We start from the raw sequence: 18104 nt of genomic DNA, 5'->3' as shown, positions 1-18104 counted from the left end.
CGCAACTGTTTTGTGAAACCGATGGCCACTCACCTTCTGTCGTCGCTGGCATCTCTTGTTGCGCTCGTGGCCAATCACATCTGCATGTAGCAATAGTTCGTGCCAATTGTTTCCTCTCAAGCTATGAAATTTCTTCTGAATACCAGAGATGCGACCATGCTCCTTTCCCCTGTTTGAAATAATGGAAACGATAGTCAAACCATCCATCGTTCGGATGACAATGGCCGAAAAATGGCCATCGCTCGAACCCGCCCCATAATTTGACCCTCTGCATAATATACCACTGGCATGCAATTCGAAGCGCTTTGTTGTTCCTCGCAGCTGCACAATGCACCAGGGGTAATTTGAAACGCATTCCTGAAATGTACAGCCCTATTTCTTGGAAAGTAAGAAAGCATGGCTAAGTCACTCGACTACTTGTCGCCAATGCGGCTAGTCGTGTGTTGCCTTTCGTCCCAGGCAGTTTTATTCAGCACTTGTGTTGGCGGTGCAGTTGAGTCCATTACGAGTCCCTTCACAAGTCCAGTCGTAGGTCCGTTCGCAAGACCAGTCCTGACGGGGTTAGCAATGACAAACTCAATCATTCATACTGAATTTCTCGAAATATGGCTGGCAAAGTACTCGTAAATGTGACAATTCGAAATGGAAAGACTGGGAGAACACCGGGCAAATAAGTTGTAGCTTGATTAATCCTTTAATAACACCAACCTTAGAAATTACCACAGGGGCAGGTCAAAAGAGTGAAACACAAGTGAAAACCTTTACCTCAAAAAACAAAAGAATAAATTTGTGAAATGTTAGAGAAATTTATGAGGAATACTCCATGTGAACTGATTGTCTTTGTGCATTCTGCATCACTCAATTCACTTAATTATTATTTGCGAAACGAGAAGGCATAATTTGGTTTGCGATGCGTTCGTTTAATTATATTTAAAAGTAACATTAGCATGCTGAATTGTACACGTTGAAAACCGTGTTTTGAAGGGAGTTTTAATAAAGGCTACAATATCTGGGGATATCGCCTTTAAAAATTTCAACAATTAACTGAATTAACTTCATTAGTTCATAAGTTCATTATCAAATATTAAAATCTGTACCGACAACTGTCATATACCTTAAAAATCAACAAATATCGGGAGTCCAGATTGGCATGCTTAAATAAAATAATTTATAACTTGAAATACTTTCTGAATGAACTACGACATAAGCGAAGGAAAAGAAACCTATACTTGCCTATTGGGATGATATTTAAAACTAAATGATCAATTGAAAGCCAGTCTAATTGCAGAAACTGTGTATAGTTGTTAAACACTTTTCGACGCGCTTTCTCTAAATCAGTTTGTAAACATATATGCAAAATATTTTTGAAGTTTTGATGGATGTTTAGCCAGTGAACAGTGAGGTTTAAGAATTGGAATCTTATGTTTAGCATCGAAACATGGTGACAAAGCAATAGCAACACCGTGTTGAATCGCTACCACCAGAGTTTTGCGAATGCTGTCGACTAGTAGCTCAACGAAAAGACTATTTCATGATTCTTTTGTCATTCAGATGCGTCACATTCAGGAGAAATCAAGCTGCATAAGGAAAGAAAGACACACGTTTTAATCTCGTCCATACTGAGGTCCATCATACAGGGATTTATTCTCCAAACATTACAAAACATATATTACGTGAAATACACCTGACGCATTATAAGGGTCTTAAAAATCAGTTGAAACTAGTCTGATGATGTACGCAAAGGCCTACATCTGAACCAAGGGAAGCAAGTACATGTACGTACATGTATCACACGGTCCTTCCTGTACGCTTATGTCATCGATAGCTATGTCGCTCAGGAAACTCAAGCCGCATTCAGCTACGAAAGTAATCTGTATATAGAATCCAAATGCATGTCAGTATGTCGTTAGGTCAAACTGATTTGTGAACAATGATGAGGTTATAACAAACAATTTCGCGATTATCACGAAAGGTTATTTAATAAGGGAATATATATGTGCTTCGCTGGTGACCGGCTCAGGAGAATGGACGCGACTAATGCCCACGCCGCAGGCGAAGGCATAGAAGGATCCCACTACAACGCGTTTAGCATCAATGCGCGCACCTCCGCGTTTGAAAACGAGGCTGTAAGTGTCAGCTACACATGCACGTCAACAACAGTGCGGCTAGACATACACGATACCTATGCACTGTCTGCCACAAAGTGTTAAGATCAGACGACTGAAAGTAAGGAGTTCAGACACAAAAATACATTTTAATTTCAAACTTTTGAGGCTGCAAATTTTGATGGAAGAGTCTTTCAGGATGACTCGCAGTGTTGTAGTCGAGACCAACACAAGACCAACACAAGACCCATAGTCTACATTCAAGTCACAAACTATTAAAATGAAGTGCAACAAAAGCATTCCTTTGTCATTGTTCACCCTGTTACTTGTGACTGGTCTTGTGCATGACCTTGTGTCTGGTCTTGTATCCGGTCTTATGTCTTGTGATGGTCTCGATTACAACACTGATGACTCGATCCTAGACCCATTGTCGCTTATACATATAACGTTACTCCCTGGTCTGAGGAAACGTAGAAAACCTCCACTTTGACTTTCCTAATACTAGTTGCCAATCGTTTTGCTGAGTAGCCTAGAGTTCATAAGGCATTATTCTTTCATGATACGTACGACTGAGTCATGAAATTCTGTCCGATTCTGGCTGCATCAGTTTTGAGCTATGTGTATGCAGCCAGAACATAAGATTCGTAACATAAAAAAATAATAATAACGGCGATTTATCGCGAACTGACGTACCTGTCATGCGCCTGTATCTGCATTTATACTGCTTGCACTGTGTCGAGTCCGTGGGCGCTCGACGAAGCTCAGCACAAAGATCCTTGGTTATGCGCACACATCGCTCATGTAAAATCCCTCTAGTATTAGCGTTCATTCTTCTGAGCCGCGCTCTAGAAACACCTGGGTCAGACTGACCTGGAATCTGGGTCCCATAGTGCGGTCTTAATTCAAGCATATATTTACTCCCGTTCATAAATACCATTTTAGTCAGAGTGTCAAAGGAAATCAATATATGATACATTTCCAAGGATCTTGTACTGTCATTTCCCCTATTACCCCCGTCCATTTAATGGTGTATTCCTTGTGCAAGTAGTCCAGAAGAATCTTGTTATATGGATTTGGCGTGCCCGTGCGTGACAAGCCGCGTTAGTGCAGACTCTTGACCAACCCGGATCGATTAAACTGTTTCACAGCTAGATGCCAGTGCGTGATTTAAGCATTATTGCATGTTTAATAAACGGTTATATGAGGAGTTGTTGAATAGGGAAACTGACATATTTATGAATAACCATTTTTACACTAGGAATGATGTATAATTATCAAAAGTTGCTTAGTTCCTTACCCAAAATTCCTTATTAGGGTCGATGTCAATCGATGTTTCACGCCACACGTAAGCAGAGTTACCCTTCTTTGACCAACGTAAGGGGCCAAGACCCCCTTTGTCGTCACCTGTGTACATCCTTAAGGACCCTATGCCTTTCCCGTACATGTGATACCAAAATCTAACGCAGGCACCAGTGGCAGGTGCAATTGCTTTGGTACTGTCTATTCGAGCTTTATCGCCTTGACGTTTTGGCTTCGATGAATCGATGTACATGTAGAACCCTCTTGCTGTCAAATCCACAGAATGAGAAAAACAATCACAGTTCGTATTTCCAGTGATTTTTATAATAACATTTAATGCTATAACACTTAATAAAAATCAGGAATTTGTCAGGACTTTCTTACATCGGATATTTGACCTATCATTTCCTTCCGGCCTCATTACTTGAATACATGTTGCCACCATGTTGCCACTAAGGCGATGATATACCTTTTCACATATGTGGCATATACCCCCAGGTCAAACCTGCTAAAGGTGAGACTTGTTGCTTAACCCTAAAATAGCTGGGAGCGGAATACGACCCTCCCCCTTTGGACTTTTCCACCGATATCTCTGCTTGCATATTTTCAGGAGCTGAGCATTAAGGAGTTATAATATTAACCCTTGCAGTCATTTGACACCACTTTCGTGAAAACGTAACCTACCGTTCTTACGCAGCGCCAATTGCGCCGAGACAGGTCAGCCAAAAATGTATACTTTTCCCCAGTGGTGCTCGATGCATGTAGGCTGGCACACGTGTAGCCTTGAACTTCAAATGACCGTAACAATAAATCCACTCCTTTGATTTGACTTCAAACTTCATACTTATAATGAAAAGGATTCTTAAAAAAGCGTGGTAGACCTGAGATCTTAGGGGACAGAATCCGGAATTAATTTTAGACGAACCAAATTATTAACCGTTCCCACCTGTTTAAGATTTGCTCTTTGGGTGTCATGGATTTTAGTGGCTTGTTAAGCTATAGCTAGCCGTCAATGAAAAGCAAATATTGAATTAACGATGCTATCTCTTAAGTACTGAGGCAAATGACCATTTTGCGGGAAACATTTTACACCAACCAAGCGTGATACTTTTGCAACCAAGGCCTCCGCAGACTTCGGCTGCCCACGGGTAAAATGGGCAATGTTGAAAGAGTTACAATGCAGTCAACAAATTCATTTATTCTGTCATTTCATATGGCACTTTTAACCGTATTTACACTCATGTTTTGGACTTACAATATTCTGTTGTATGATCTGCTGTGGGCCCAGTTCCTTTCATGTAGCCCGGGGTCGAACCGCTGTTGAGTATCCAGTCAAAGTCGTCGCTTTGGCTGTTTTTGTACGCACAAAACGTTCCCGGATCGAAGTCACAGTTGAGATCCGAGAGCGGGACCGTTGAGTCTTTGGACGGAATTTACGTTAACTTTTCATCAATCTACAATGCTAATACTGAGATATAAAAAACAATCCAGCTGAACGTGCTTAATCCTACTCGTGTAGAAAGGCCCTGTAATTTACAATTTTTCTAGCGTCGAAAGTTCTCAGTCTTGATGATGGATCAAGAACACACGGGTTTCTATTGGTTATTTCAAATTCTTCATAATTGTCATTTTTCAGAAATGTGTTTCTACCATAAATGTTTTGATCACGATGAACCAAAACAAAGACTTGTTCCTACCACACTCCCGTTCCAGAACGATGATGTCATCTATCGCCACGTCACAACTGTAACCCCATGAACCTTCTCCAACAAAAGTAATCTATAGAAAAGATGGAGCCCAGACAGAGCTAAGTAAATTAAGTTTATGTTTTGATCAATATTGGAGATAGGTGTACTGATCACTTCTTCCTTTTATTTTTTTTATTCCTACGTTATTTCTCAATGAACCTATTCACTGAAATAGACGTTTTTGAAATGAACTAAATTTACGTTTCTAATTTAAATCAGAAGTAGATTTGATGATCACATCTGAAGAAAATATGTACTCGTAGGAATAATTCCTGAGTATGTCCTTGCCTGAAAATCACTTCCTGGGTAAATATTAATCCATGCCTCGTGCCAGTAGTCACCAGAATCACCTTTCCTGGACCAACGAGAAGGGCCAAGACCCCCACTGCCGTCCCCTGTGTACACCGTCAATGTCCCCTCGTCTCCCCCATACATGTAATACCAAAATCTAACACAGGCGCCAGTAGCAGGTGCCGTTGCCTTGACACCATCTAATCGAGCTTGATCACCTTGCATGTATCTCGATACCTTGCTGTATATAAAGAATCCGCTTGCTGTCAATGAAACCAAGAAAATGATGACGACAAATAACAATTCAATTGAAAATCATCATTAGGTACAGATCATTTTTATCAAGATATTTCTGTCACTCAATCAGCGAACGTCTGTTTTGCGATCCCTAATTACTGATATAATAAACAGAATGCGAATTCTAATACAGTTGACGTTTGATAAAAAATTTCTCATTTTTAATATCTGCTACTTTTAGACAAAATTTGGAGCATGAGGGGAACTATCTTCTCAGTTTCTACTACTCAAGTACCAAATCACAGCAATGTAGAAAGATGACTGTTGACCCTCCCCACCTCCATAAGTACTCTTCTTTTACTTACGATCTCCCGTAGTACGGTCTGCTTCGGGCCCAGTGTCAGGGCCTGATATTGGACCGCTGTGGAGATGCCAGTCAAATTCATTGTATGGGTGGTTTTTGTACGCACAGAAAGCGTTGAAATCAAAATTACACTCCAGATCTGAGAAGGTGGCCTTGTTGTCTGAGGACAAACAAAGATTTCAATAATACAAGGACCATGAAATGCAGTTTCAGTACATTTTCTCAATTAAAACCCTTCAAGTTCTACCTTTGGGTTTCAGTTAACCTGATTTTTTGTAGCATATATAAGTTTGCTTTGCTATTCCAACCCGTTTGGGGAGCGTTTTTATTTCTATTCTAATGCATATTTCCATATTTCTTAGCAAAATTATATTATCCACGGCACAAAAACCATTGCATTAGTATGTAGCCTACGCAACAAATGCTAGACTTTTGTAAACACACTCTGTCGCAGATGTCATTTCCTTTGGCAATAAGTCGGAGATCAGCCTTTCGTCAGTAACGTTTTCAAAACGCACCTTTAGAGTTCACAATGACAACATGCAGAAGCGCCCATTGTCCAGAAATGCTTGGTCAATTTTTAATATGTAGAAAATTCACTTTTTAGTTCATGGAACTCTAAAAGGATGTCATACAGTCTTCATGCAATGGAGAAGGGTACAGAGTAATTCTAAAAAAAAAGTTCATCGCATGAATCCTATAGTCTACAGGCAAAAGCTTATTGAGCTTTAAGAGTTTACTTATAACTTTAACCTCTGTTTTATACCTAGATATCATTTAAAACTTTTTTGTCAAGTCTGTGAAAATGGTTTACGTATGTTAATAGAAAAACTGTAATTTACAGCACTTCTAATATCGAAAATGATAGTCTTTTGTAATGACAAAGATGCACAGCATATGGGTTGCGCGCGGTTCATCTTAAATTCTTCATAATCTGTTTTGGAGTAGAGGACAAGGCCGATTTGAGTCCTAGTTCTCCCGGCCTAGTCCAGATCTCGCCACTACCATTAAAGGCCAAGGCCACAGTGTCCGAGGCCAAGGCCAGTACGTACATATTTTACATAACTTTACTTAATAGCAAGTGATTTCGCACTGTTGGCTGCTCACAGAATTCATCTAGATTCCCAAAGTATCTGTCGTAAACAACACATCCTTACATATTATGTGTGAGAAAAATAACCAATTGTATGTTTCACTAATTAAGTGCTTTGATTTTGCAACATTTTTAACAATCTGATTCCCAATTCGAGTCGACATGACTATCTTTTGTTTGGCAGGTGTTCAAAAGCTCAATTTTAATAGAAACAAGGCAGAGGTAAGAGGATGACTCCCCAGCCCACATAACTACCCCTGCAAAATGAGAAAAATTATTAAAGCTAAGGTTTGAAATATTACTAGTGACGGCTTCATTTTAACGCAAGAAGTGTATCTTAACCAAACAGCAAACAATACACACTGCATTGCCCTTCCAAAACGATGATGTCATCAACAGCAATTTCACTTCCCGCGTTTCTTCCGCATTCTCCTACAAAAGAAATCTGTGGAGAGAAAATGAACACAGATCTATCTAGGAAAAACTAAATATTTCTCTAAAGAAAAAGTAAGGGGAAAACACGCCTATTATTTTCCTAAATTTAATTCGGCACAGTTTATCACTGAACCTCACGATACAAACTTATGAATGTGAAAAACGATGACCTTATAACACACAACCATTTTATATGACCCTGGATTTAACACAATTTCCAAGCAGAAATCTACTCATATGCTGCACGACGACTTCTTGCCTGAAAATCGAGTCCATAACCGATGTTAATGGATGCCTCCTGCCAGACGTTACCAGAATCACCGCTCTTTGACCAACGAGAAGGGCCAAGACCCCCTTTGCCGTCTCCTGTGTACACCATCAATGTCCCCATGCCTGACCCGTACATGTGATACCAAAATTTAACACAGGCGCCAGTAGCAGGTGCTGTTGCCTTGACGGCATCCAATCGAGCTTGATCTCCTGGATTTTGTAACATTGCCTTGATGTATATGTAAAACCCGGTCGCTGTCAATAAAACCAAGAAAATGATAACGAAAAATAGCATTTCAAGTGAAAATCATCATTAGGTACAGATCATCTTTATCGAGATATTTCTGTCGCTCAAAGAGCGAATGTCTGTTTTGCGATCCGTAATTTCAGAAATAATATAAACGTCATTGATCTGAATAGTTTTTGCATTCTTGCCTTTGTTGGATGTATCATTGACAAAAATCAAAGATCGCAGTTACCAAAATAGTTGCTTGGAAACGTAAAAATTCAATAGGCTGAAACCAGTATCCAAAAATCAATAATAAATCAGATGATGACGTCATCCATTTGGAAAATTTTGTGTATCAGGTCTTTGTCGGCTATCACTTCGATATTGATCAAACACAATTACCAAAATGGACTAAAACAAATATAAAAAAAATGCTCCTTTGAGTACATATAACGTTATTTACGCTTAAATTAGAAACTTTTTATGAAATGTTACTTGATATTTAGACTCTTGGGTATTGTTTAAATCGAATAACAGAGGGTAAACCATACGATTTTTCTTTTGTCCTCATGGTAACTTTGAGCCGAAGATAAGTACTACCCACTCGTTAGTGTCGTAGAAAAAAGGTGTACTAAACCTACAGAGAAAAACTGCAGCTTTAATCTCATATCAAGTGACCTGTGGTGATGTTATTTTGATTATTTTTTCCTGGACACTCTATCCATGGTGGATGTCGAGTGTGCATAAATGGAATACCGTAAGTCATATTAAGTAGAGTGCCTAAGACTGGCTGTTAAAAATGTCTACAAAACCTGTGGGGAAAATTAAATATCCAAAATAAATTTCACAAATTCAGTGTTGACGTCATCATGGTGTCATAGATCAGGGTCTTTGTTGGCTGTAGCTTCGAGGACGATGAAAGATCTCAAAATTACCACAAAATGATGGCTTGAAAATGTGTACGAAGTGTACAATCGACAATCACATGACCTCATTAGTAGATGTTTTGAAGAATACAATACACCCACCGACTAACACCGTTGAAAACAAGTTGATATCTATTGCCACTTTTAAACAGTAAGCCCTTTTCAGGTTTTGATCGGAGGATTTGACCCACGCGAGATGAATTGAAGACCCAATTTTTCTCTGGCACTTACCGCAAACAGAATGTTGTGGGAAGCCACGAATGGTTTTATACGGATTTTTAAAAATTAACATTAATTTGATAATCAATCACTAGAGACGTCATCATGACGCAATTTAGTATAATCTTGAATGCGTGCATAAAGTCAATGGGCAAAAACAGGCAAAGCCTTTTCGCAAAAATGCGAAAAAGCAAAAAACAGGATAAAAACAATGTCTTTTACAAAAAGCTGCGAAATAGCCTCAAAAAACCTTAACAAAAAGAACGTCTTTTCTTCAACTTCTTGAAAAGTCAAAAAATTCTCGATGAAAAGAATACCTTTTCCGCGACCTGCGGAAAAGCCAAGAAATCCTAAGAAGAACAAAAGCTGTTTCTGCCGGTGTCCAAAACAGCTTAAAAAAACTGAACTTAAGTAAAGCTTTTTCGCAAAATTGCGAACTTGCAAGGAAAATAGGACAACAAAATCTTATTACCAAAGTTGCGAAAAAGCTGAAAAATGTAGAGATGTAATGACTCTTTCGAAAAATGCGAAAAGGCCAAAAAGAACAGAAATAACGCCTTTTTCACAAAATTGCAAAAAGCCATTTAAAAATAACAAAAGAGACTTTTTTTCGAAATTTGCGAAAAGGCAAAAAAAAAAGAATGGCTTGTTGGCAAAATGCGAAAAAGCCGGAAAACAAAAGCAATACTGTAGCTGCTTCAGCCCGGCAGTACATCGAAGCAGCTGATGACTCTTCACCCTCACTACCTACATCTTCTTTTACTTACAATCTCCTTTGCTATGGTCTACATCGGGCCCGCTGACTCCAGTGTACGTTGAACCTCTATTGAGTATCCAGTCGAAGTCATCGTTTTGACTGTTGTTGTACGCACAAAAGGATTTGGAATCAAAATCGCACTTCAGATCTGAGAAGGAGGCATACGAGCCTGAGGACAAACAAAGATTTTGATAATAAAGGGACCATGAAAAAGAAATGTTTCAGTAACGTTTATTGAAACCCTCGAAGCTGTACCTTTGGGTTTCAACTGACCTGATTTTAAATGTTAATTTTGCAATTTTAATCCATTTGGGGAGCTTTTTGGTTTTTATTCTAATGCACATTTTCATATTTCTCAGTAACATTATGGTATCCAAAGCACAAAAACCTTTAGATATTGCATTGATATGTGCGCAAAAGAATGCTAGATGTTTGTAAACAAACACTGTCGTAGATGACATTTCCTTTGGCAATAAGTCGAAAAGCAACCTTTTGTGAGTAACGTTTTCTACAAGCACATTTGGAGTTCACAATGATAACATGCAAACAGTGTCCTTTGTCTTTCTTAACATCAATGCAAAAGCGCCCCCTCTTGTCCAGAAATGCTTGGTCAATTTTCATTGTGTAGAAAATTCACTTTTCAGATCATGTAACTCAGAGAGTGTGTCATACAGTCTTCATACGTTAAAGATGGGAAGACAAATACAAAAAGTAATTCTAAAAAAAGTTCATCGCATGTATCCTGTAGTCTACAGGCCAAAACTTATTTTGAAATTAGCTTATAAGAGTTTACTTAATGTATGTACATCAAAAAGTTTTTACCGCTCATTGCCATCGGAGGCCAAGGCCGCACTGTCCTAGACCAACGCCAGTTATTAAACACATACATATTTTACATAATAGCGGGTGATTTTATGTAAAATACACGGTTTTCTGCATACATAATTCATCTAGATGCACACAACATCTGTCTTGAATGACAAGGAAATATACCTATGTATTACGCGTGAAAAAATAACCAATTGTAAGTTTCACTAATTAATTGCTTGGAGTGCAACATAAAACAACCTGATAAAAACAAAGTCGACTGGACATGATTATTTCCTGTTTGGCAGGTGTTGAAAAGCTCATTTTTCTTTCATGAAACAATGTACGGTTAGAGAATTAGTCCCCACCCCACAAAACTGCCACCGTAAGATGAGAAAAATAAAATTGTTTTAATTGCTGTCAATAGGCCTACGTACAAACAGTTCCCCCAAAAATCATTTTTAAACTTTTGAATTACAAGCACAACATCCCAAGAGCTGCTGCCAATTGATTCCCAACCAAAAATAAGTCAGAAAGTCAATATTTAAGAAATAGTAGCACATGCAGTGCCCCCCCACAAGAAGTAAACAAAAAAGTCGGGAGTGCTTCTACATATTGACAATACATGTCATTTCTCTCGAAAGGCACAAAGAGCACTTCATGCTAACCATAAATTTATGACATATGAATGACAATCACAAAAGGCAATCCGTGTCAATCCTGTTCCATGCATGGTGACACAGGGGAAGCTTTCGCATGCAGACGAACATCATGAGCTGCCACTCGGCGTACACGCCTTAAGTACCGACCATTCGAAAAATTGGGGTGTATCAAATTTTCAAGATTTGAAATGTTTATTATAGTAGGTGCACCTTCTTTTCACCGCGAGAAATATATCTTAACCTAACGGCAAACCATACGTACTGCATTGCCTTTCCAAAACGACGATGTCGTCAATGGCAATATCATTTTCATAGCTCGTTCTACATTCTCCAACGAAAGTAATCTGCAGAAATAACACAAAGAAAGATTCATACAACTAGTTAGGACGAAATATCTCTCTGAAGATAAAGGGGAAAATACGCCTAACATTTTTTTCTAAATTTAATTCATCGTCACAGTTCATCACTGAGCCTCGAGATACAAACTTATGAATGATCACCATATTGCACACAAACCGTTTTAGATGACCCCGAATTCAATATACTAATGAGAGTTTAAAGCAGAAATCTACTCATCTGCTGCACCATTCCTTGCCTGAAATTCACTTCCTGGGTAGATATTTATCGATGCTTCCTGCCAGTAGTCACCAGAATCACCTTTCTTGGACCAACGAGAAGGGCCAAGACCCCCTTTCTCGTCACCTGTGTACACTGTCAATGTCCCCATGCGTGACCCGCGCATGTGATACCAAAATCTAACACAGGCGCCAGTAGCAGGTGCAGTTGCCTTGACGGCATCAAGTCGAGCTCGATCACCTGAATCTTGTGACGATGCCTTGGTATATATGTAAAAACCGCTCGCTATTAATCAAACCAAGAAAATGACAACGAAAAATCATCATTAGGCACAGATCATCTTTATCAAGATACTTCTGTCAATCAAAGAACGTCTGTTTTCCTAATTTCTGAAATAATAAAAACTAAAGGTAGTGGTTGTAGCCACAACCAGAGCTGTTTTGGACTTGAAATTGTTTAATGGGGAAAAATAAAATATAAAAAAAGTTAATTTAGAAAAACCACAAGATTATGATGTCATCATAACGTCGTCAATTTTTAATGATAATTGCATCAGGGTCCTTGTTCGCTTTAACTTTGACAACGATCACTGATGTCAAAGGTACCTTTATGGTGGTTTAAAAACATGTACAAAGTTAATGGGTTAAAACACATGCAGAAAAATTGTTCCTTTTAGTGCATGTCGCGTGATTTGCTGTCAAAATGAAAAACAAATATAAAATATTAGTTGATATTTAACTACTGGGTATATTTGTAATCAAACGAAAGGGAGAATTAATTTCTCTTTCCTTCTCATAGTAATCTTGAACCGAAGTTAAGGACTTCTCACTCATTAGTGTTTAGTAGGAAAACAATGATGTACAAAACTTAATATGGAGAAAAACTGCAGCTTTACCCTCATGTCACGTGACCCCCATGATCTCATTTGACGATTCTTTCCTGGGACCCTGTATCCATTGTGGACTACTTATATGGAGTAAGTAAGATTAACCAGAGTCCCAACGATTTGCTGTTGAAAAACGTGTACAAAACCTATGGGGGAACTAAATATCCAAAAACCAATTTAATAAATAGGTGATCACGTCATCATAAAGTCATAAATTAAACAAAATTCTTTTATCGAGGTCTTAGTTGGCTGTAGTTTAAATGACAATCAAACATCGGGAATTTACCAAAACGGTGACTTGAAAATGTGTACATTTTTTTAAAAATCAATAACAAATCAGTTGACGACGTCATCCTGACGTTATCCCCTTGAAATATTATTGTATCATGATCTTTGCTATCGATCCAACATGGCGAAGTTACCATACTGGTGGCTTAAAAACGTACAATGTCAATGGCCTAAAAACACATGCAGAAAAACTGCTCCTTCAAGTTGATGTAACGTTATTTGCGTTTACACTGAAAGATTTTCATATTATTTAATATTATTTGATATTTTGACTCTTGGGGATATTTGTAATCGAATGAAAAGGACAGTAGAATGATTTCTTTTCGTTCTGTTAATAACTCTTGGTCAAAATTAATAGCGTGTAGTAAAAAGTGTACAAACCCTAAGGCAGAAAATTAAATATTCAGTATTCAACAATGAATCACGCAATAACGTCAACATCACAATTTATTCTTAATTTAAGGTGATTATAGTGAATTGGATTCAGACCACGAGACACGACGAGAGGATCGGGGAAACGGACGGAGCGATAAGACGAGTAGATGACGTTTTGGGGGCTGACCATGAGAAAAATTCCGGCTACGACTCCTGGCGTGGGGGATTAGGATCCAGCAGAGGTCAAATTTAAAGTCGAGATTAAGGTCGGGAGGCAGACGGCCCAACAGGTCGTGGAGAAAGTTGAGCGCGGGTAGGATGGCAGGACAGAGGACGAAGAGGTGAATGAGGGTCCTTCCTCTCCGCACCATCTGTAACAGGGGGAGATGTCAGAATTCAGTTGATAGAGAACCGGAAGAGAGGGATGAGCGTTGTGAAGAAGTCGGAACTGGAATTCTCCTTTTTTGATGTGGGAGGTTTGTTTATCTGGGTCCAGGGGATGGAGCAGTGAGGGTCCTTGAAAAAGCCGATTCGGTGCCAGTAAGTTTGAGTAAAGGCGGGGTGAGAGTTGACAAAATGGTTTTAAGGTGTCGTAAAGGGTCTTGGAAGAGAGTGAGAGTCCGTCCAGATCGGGACGGATTCTCGAAGGGGAAGACGAAGATCTGCTTCCAGCCAGCGTCCGGTGGAGGGGTGCAGAAGGTGACAAGAGCCGCAGGACAAGAGCCGCCAAACAGAATTCTCATCGTCAGCCGATTGAGCCAAGATGATGCTATTAATCTGACGGTTAATAACCTGGCTGATTGAATCGGGAGGCACTTCAGTTCGAGCTCCGAATGCTGTCCAAGCGCGCAAGAGCTCGCTGTGGAATCGAGGGACGCGAACAGAAAATTTGGGATCAAGGACGATGTGGAAGAGGTACAGGTCTACATAGATATTTTCAACGTTGTAAAAAGCAATTGATCATGGCATAGGCTGGATGAGGACAGACGTCCAGAAAGCGCTGAATAGTAGACATTATGCAGGCGAGCTAGCTTGCTTGAAGGTAGGCAAGACCGTGTCCGCCCCTATCAGGTCATTCGTAAACTTGCGAAAAAGACCAAAAACCTCTTAGCATTAAGGATGCTATTTTAGCAGTTTCTACTACTTGAAGTACCAAATAAGAGTATTAAATGAAGAAAGATGACTCTTGACCCTCCCCATCTCCGTAAGTGTACACTTCTTTTACTTACGATTTCCTGTGGTATGGTCTGCATTGGGTCCAGTGCCGCCACTGTAGGTTGGGCCACTATTTAGGAGCCAGTCAAAGTCATCGTTTCGGTTGTTTTTGTACCCACAGAGGGTGTTGGAATCAAAGTCACAACTCAGATCTGAGAACTTGAGACCCGAGTCTGAGGACGAATGAATAGCAAAGCTTTCTTAGAGCCGATTGCAAAGGCTAAACCTAGCTTAGGAATGGTTCAGGTGTTTACATACCCCTGACTTCAGTTTTCCACTGCAAGACCATTTGACATTGGTTCTCAAAAATAATCCAAATGGTATTAGATTACAGATGAAAAACTGTGAATTCATCATTGATGTCGACAAATCAAAGTAGCCTGTTTGATACAATCGATGGCATATAATAGGCATTTCCTCATCTTTATGCAAATTACATGCATCTGAACTGAAAACAAGACATTTGAAGCAAGATATGGGAGGGAGAGAACCCCCCCGCGCCTTGGTGTTGGTCATTGTTTGATTGGAATCTCAGGAATTCTTTACAGATTTCCAAGGGAGGATGTGTTAGGTAACAATAGTCTAGAGTGTGTATAGGGATTGGACAGGTAAGGGGGGTACCACACCGTCCCATATCTTGCCTGGTATAAGACAAGACTATCGTCTGGGACCGTGGTTCCCAAATCCAGAGAAGCAATAGGGAACGATAATCCAAAAGCAGTGGGGAACATTGAGGAAGGTACGACGTTTTGTGGGCTCTCCGTCGTCCCCGTAGGCCTATTGTGCATGTTTACTTGGGTAGGAACCAGTTAATCATGCACGCTTCTTCTCGTGTTTTGTACGTGTGCTTCCACTTGCGTGATATGGTGTCACTTGCTGTACGTTAGCGTTTTCTATCCGTACCTGAGGACGAAGTTGCAAAAGAATGCACATGCAGAGCAGAATACTGTCCGACACGCGAAGTTCTCACGTATTATTCCCTTTTTTTAAACCCGAACATTTTGAATGGCCACTAAGCCAAGTTGATAATACATAGTCTGCCTCATGTTAAAGCTGGGACATCGTGCTAATTTAAAAACGCTTTTTCTGACAGTTTGCTCTTTAAAAGAGTACATTACTTTCTGTGTGTCAGCGAAATCAAGTCATTCGGTTGACCACAACAAACATTCCTGTCAAGCCTTTGCTATGGTCAATTCAATATTACTGTCAACTGAGTTGCCGGCTGATATAAATCGTGACAGATTAGACTCGGAGTTGCAATGACTCACAATTTCTTTTTGGAAACTCGACTCAACTTGAGTCCTGCTGGGTAAACTACTCGACTTGAGTCCCTACTATTAAATGACTCGACGTTACCCTAGTACCTCATAAAAGCAAGCTTCTATGCGAAAAAAATGGCTATGACTAACCTTACTGGTTTATAGTGTTCAAATCGTGTTATCATCAAGAGTAGGATGTGGCGTAACCACTTTAGAGGTAATTTAAAATTTCCCGAAAAGGGACTCTCTCTCTCTTGTTTCTTTTTATGGCATTGTTTTCAAATGTCGGTGATTCGAATCGACTCGAACAAAATATTTGACTCCAGTTTTTTTGCCGAATTAATCGACTCGAGTCTCAAAAATTAGGGACTTGTTATACATCTCTGATTGGACCAAATGTAAATTACTTTCTCGCCCGAGCTTTTGGAGATTAGGCACTCATTCCCTAAGATGCATGGCAGATTTTTCTAAGAAAAAGTCTGTTGATTATACCATTCTGTCTCAAGAGGTAACTACCATATTTAATGACTTTCGATAGAACGTATCAGCCCTGAGCTGGCACCAGAAAGACAGATGGTACTGGGTTTTCAAACCGGGTTCTAGCGCGCGGTCAGTGTGCACGTGAAGACCACACATTTTAGACTAAAATCGTTGCGCATACCTGGCGTGCTCCGAGTCCAGCGCGCGTAAACTTGCGCACATGTGCTTTGAATAACAAAGGACCGTCAATTGCATTCGTCAATTTGCATCTTTAATTTCTGCTCTGACCGGATAAACAGCTACATATTCCATCAGAAACAATTATCAAACAAAGGAGGCTCATTACAAATCGACAACAAATAATTCGGGGAGGGGAGCCAGCGGGGACTAGAGACTACTTTCTTAACTTGGTCCTAATGACAGATTACAGTAATTAAAATCTCTTTTTTGGTTTTGAAACGGCCAAATGGACCATGTCATGGCAAAGCAGTCATCAAGTCGTCATAAGTAAGACAAAAATTCCTAATATAAACCTGCTTTATGATTTCTTACCTTTAACGACGCCTTTTGCGCCACACCCCACTGTTGGAAGCAGAAAAATGCAGAAAACCACGATCAGTCAAAATCGGCATGTGTATATTTTCAACAAACTATCTAACTGTGCACTAACGAATTGAGGTGCATTGTCACTTCAATTAACCCTTGAAGTAAAATAGTCAAAATATAAATCGTTTGAATAGGAGTGTTTGAAGAATGCCTCAAACTATCAAACGATCTGCTATTCACACGATGAATTTACCAAGTAGTAGAATGGTGATAGAAAGTGCTACGATGCCAGTTCTATTCATGATGGCTTCTCTGTGCAAGATGCCGTGACGATTCCAAAGCAGTTCGAGCTCTCCTCTTATATAGAACTCTTATTAATTGTCACCAGACGGCGTTCCTGAACTTAGCCAAATGTTCCAATCCGATTGGTACTGTCTGGCTTCACTTCAGGTTAAACCACGCCCACTGCGCATGGAACCACGGAAGCGGAAGGTAAGGCGCGGCTTGAGTGATCATATGATGAAGTTTGCAATCAGCGGGGCATGCGTGTACGTATTACGAAGTCACAAACTGGGTATCACGAGTGATCTCGATGTTTAAACCAAATTCAAAATAGATAACAAAGTAAAACATTAATTAACGCGGCGAATAAGACAAGCTTTATACGGCAGTGTTTCTACACAAACACATTTCTCGTTGGCTTTTTCACAATTTTGCGAAAAAGTCATTCTGTTTCTTCCGTTTTTTTTTCTTTCGGCTTTTTTGGGCTTTGCGAAAAAGGCCTTCTTTGTGTTCTTTTTCATTTTGCTTTTTCGCAATTTTGCGAAAAAGGCATTACTTCTGTCCTTATTTTTTCCTTCCTCACCTGCTCAAAAGCACATTTGTTTTGTGCCCTTTTTGTAACAGCCACTTTCGTGCTTCTGCAACTTTGGATCTTCATCAAACTTGTACCAATAAAGAGCCCTTACGCATATATGGTTTTAGAAACCTGTCATCATGATGACGTCATCAAGTGATCTATTATTAATTTTTCAATA

General features: G+C 39.6%; 2 protein-coding genes across 4 annotated transcripts in view; one reads left to right on the top strand and one right to left on the bottom strand.

Moving 5' to 3' along the window:
- Nucleotides 1-18104, top strand: part of LOC110990282 (uncharacterized) — a 93492-nt gene that overhangs the window by 13209 nt on the left and 62179 nt on the right. The gene's annotated exons all lie outside the window — the stretch shown is intronic.
- On the bottom strand, nucleotides 672-17468 carry LOC147796694 (MAM and LDL-receptor class A domain-containing protein 1-like). The gene is made up of 15 exons (XM_087146822.1): nucleotides 17321-17468; nucleotides 17074-17103; nucleotides 14797-14955; nucleotides 12038-12303; nucleotides 11705-11786; nucleotides 9984-10142; nucleotides 7832-8097; nucleotides 7501-7582; nucleotides 6046-6204; nucleotides 5441-5706; nucleotides 5102-5183; nucleotides 4660-4824; nucleotides 3403-3671; nucleotides 1784-1871; nucleotides 672-1577 (listed from the first exon to the last, which is right to left on the bottom strand). The coding sequence occupies exons 1-15, from the start codon at nucleotides 17367-17369 to the stop codon at nucleotides 1573-1575; spliced, it is 2127 nt and encodes a 708-aa protein (XP_087002948.1). The 5' UTR covers nucleotides 17370-17468; the 3' UTR covers nucleotides 672-1572.

Source organism: Acanthaster planci, linkage group LG15, assembly GCF_054643075.1.
Source record: "Acanthaster planci isolate LZ-2023a linkage group LG15, COTS_SCS, whole genome shotgun sequence".
In the NCBI taxonomy this organism is placed as follows: Eukaryota; Metazoa; Echinodermata; class Asteroidea; order Valvatida; family Acanthasteridae; genus Acanthaster; species Acanthaster planci.
The sequence above is the reverse complement of the archived record's forward strand: the minus strand, read 5'-3'. Positions and strand labels throughout refer to the sequence as shown.

Bases quoted from the DNA above. Each gene is read 5' to 3' on its own strand.
- LOC147796694 (XM_087146822.1), bottom strand. From the start codon at position 17,369: ATGAATAGAACTGGCATCGTAGCACTTTCTATCACCATTCTACTACTT. The intron at 17,104-17,320 runs GTAAATTCATCG...TGCTTCCAACAG, and splicing joins TATCACCATTCTACTACTTG to TGGGGTGTGGCGCAAAAGGC. The intron at 7,583-7,831 runs GCAAGAAGTCGT...TTCTCTCCACAG, and splicing joins GTTATGGACTCGATTTTCAG to ATTTCTTTTGTAGGAGAATG.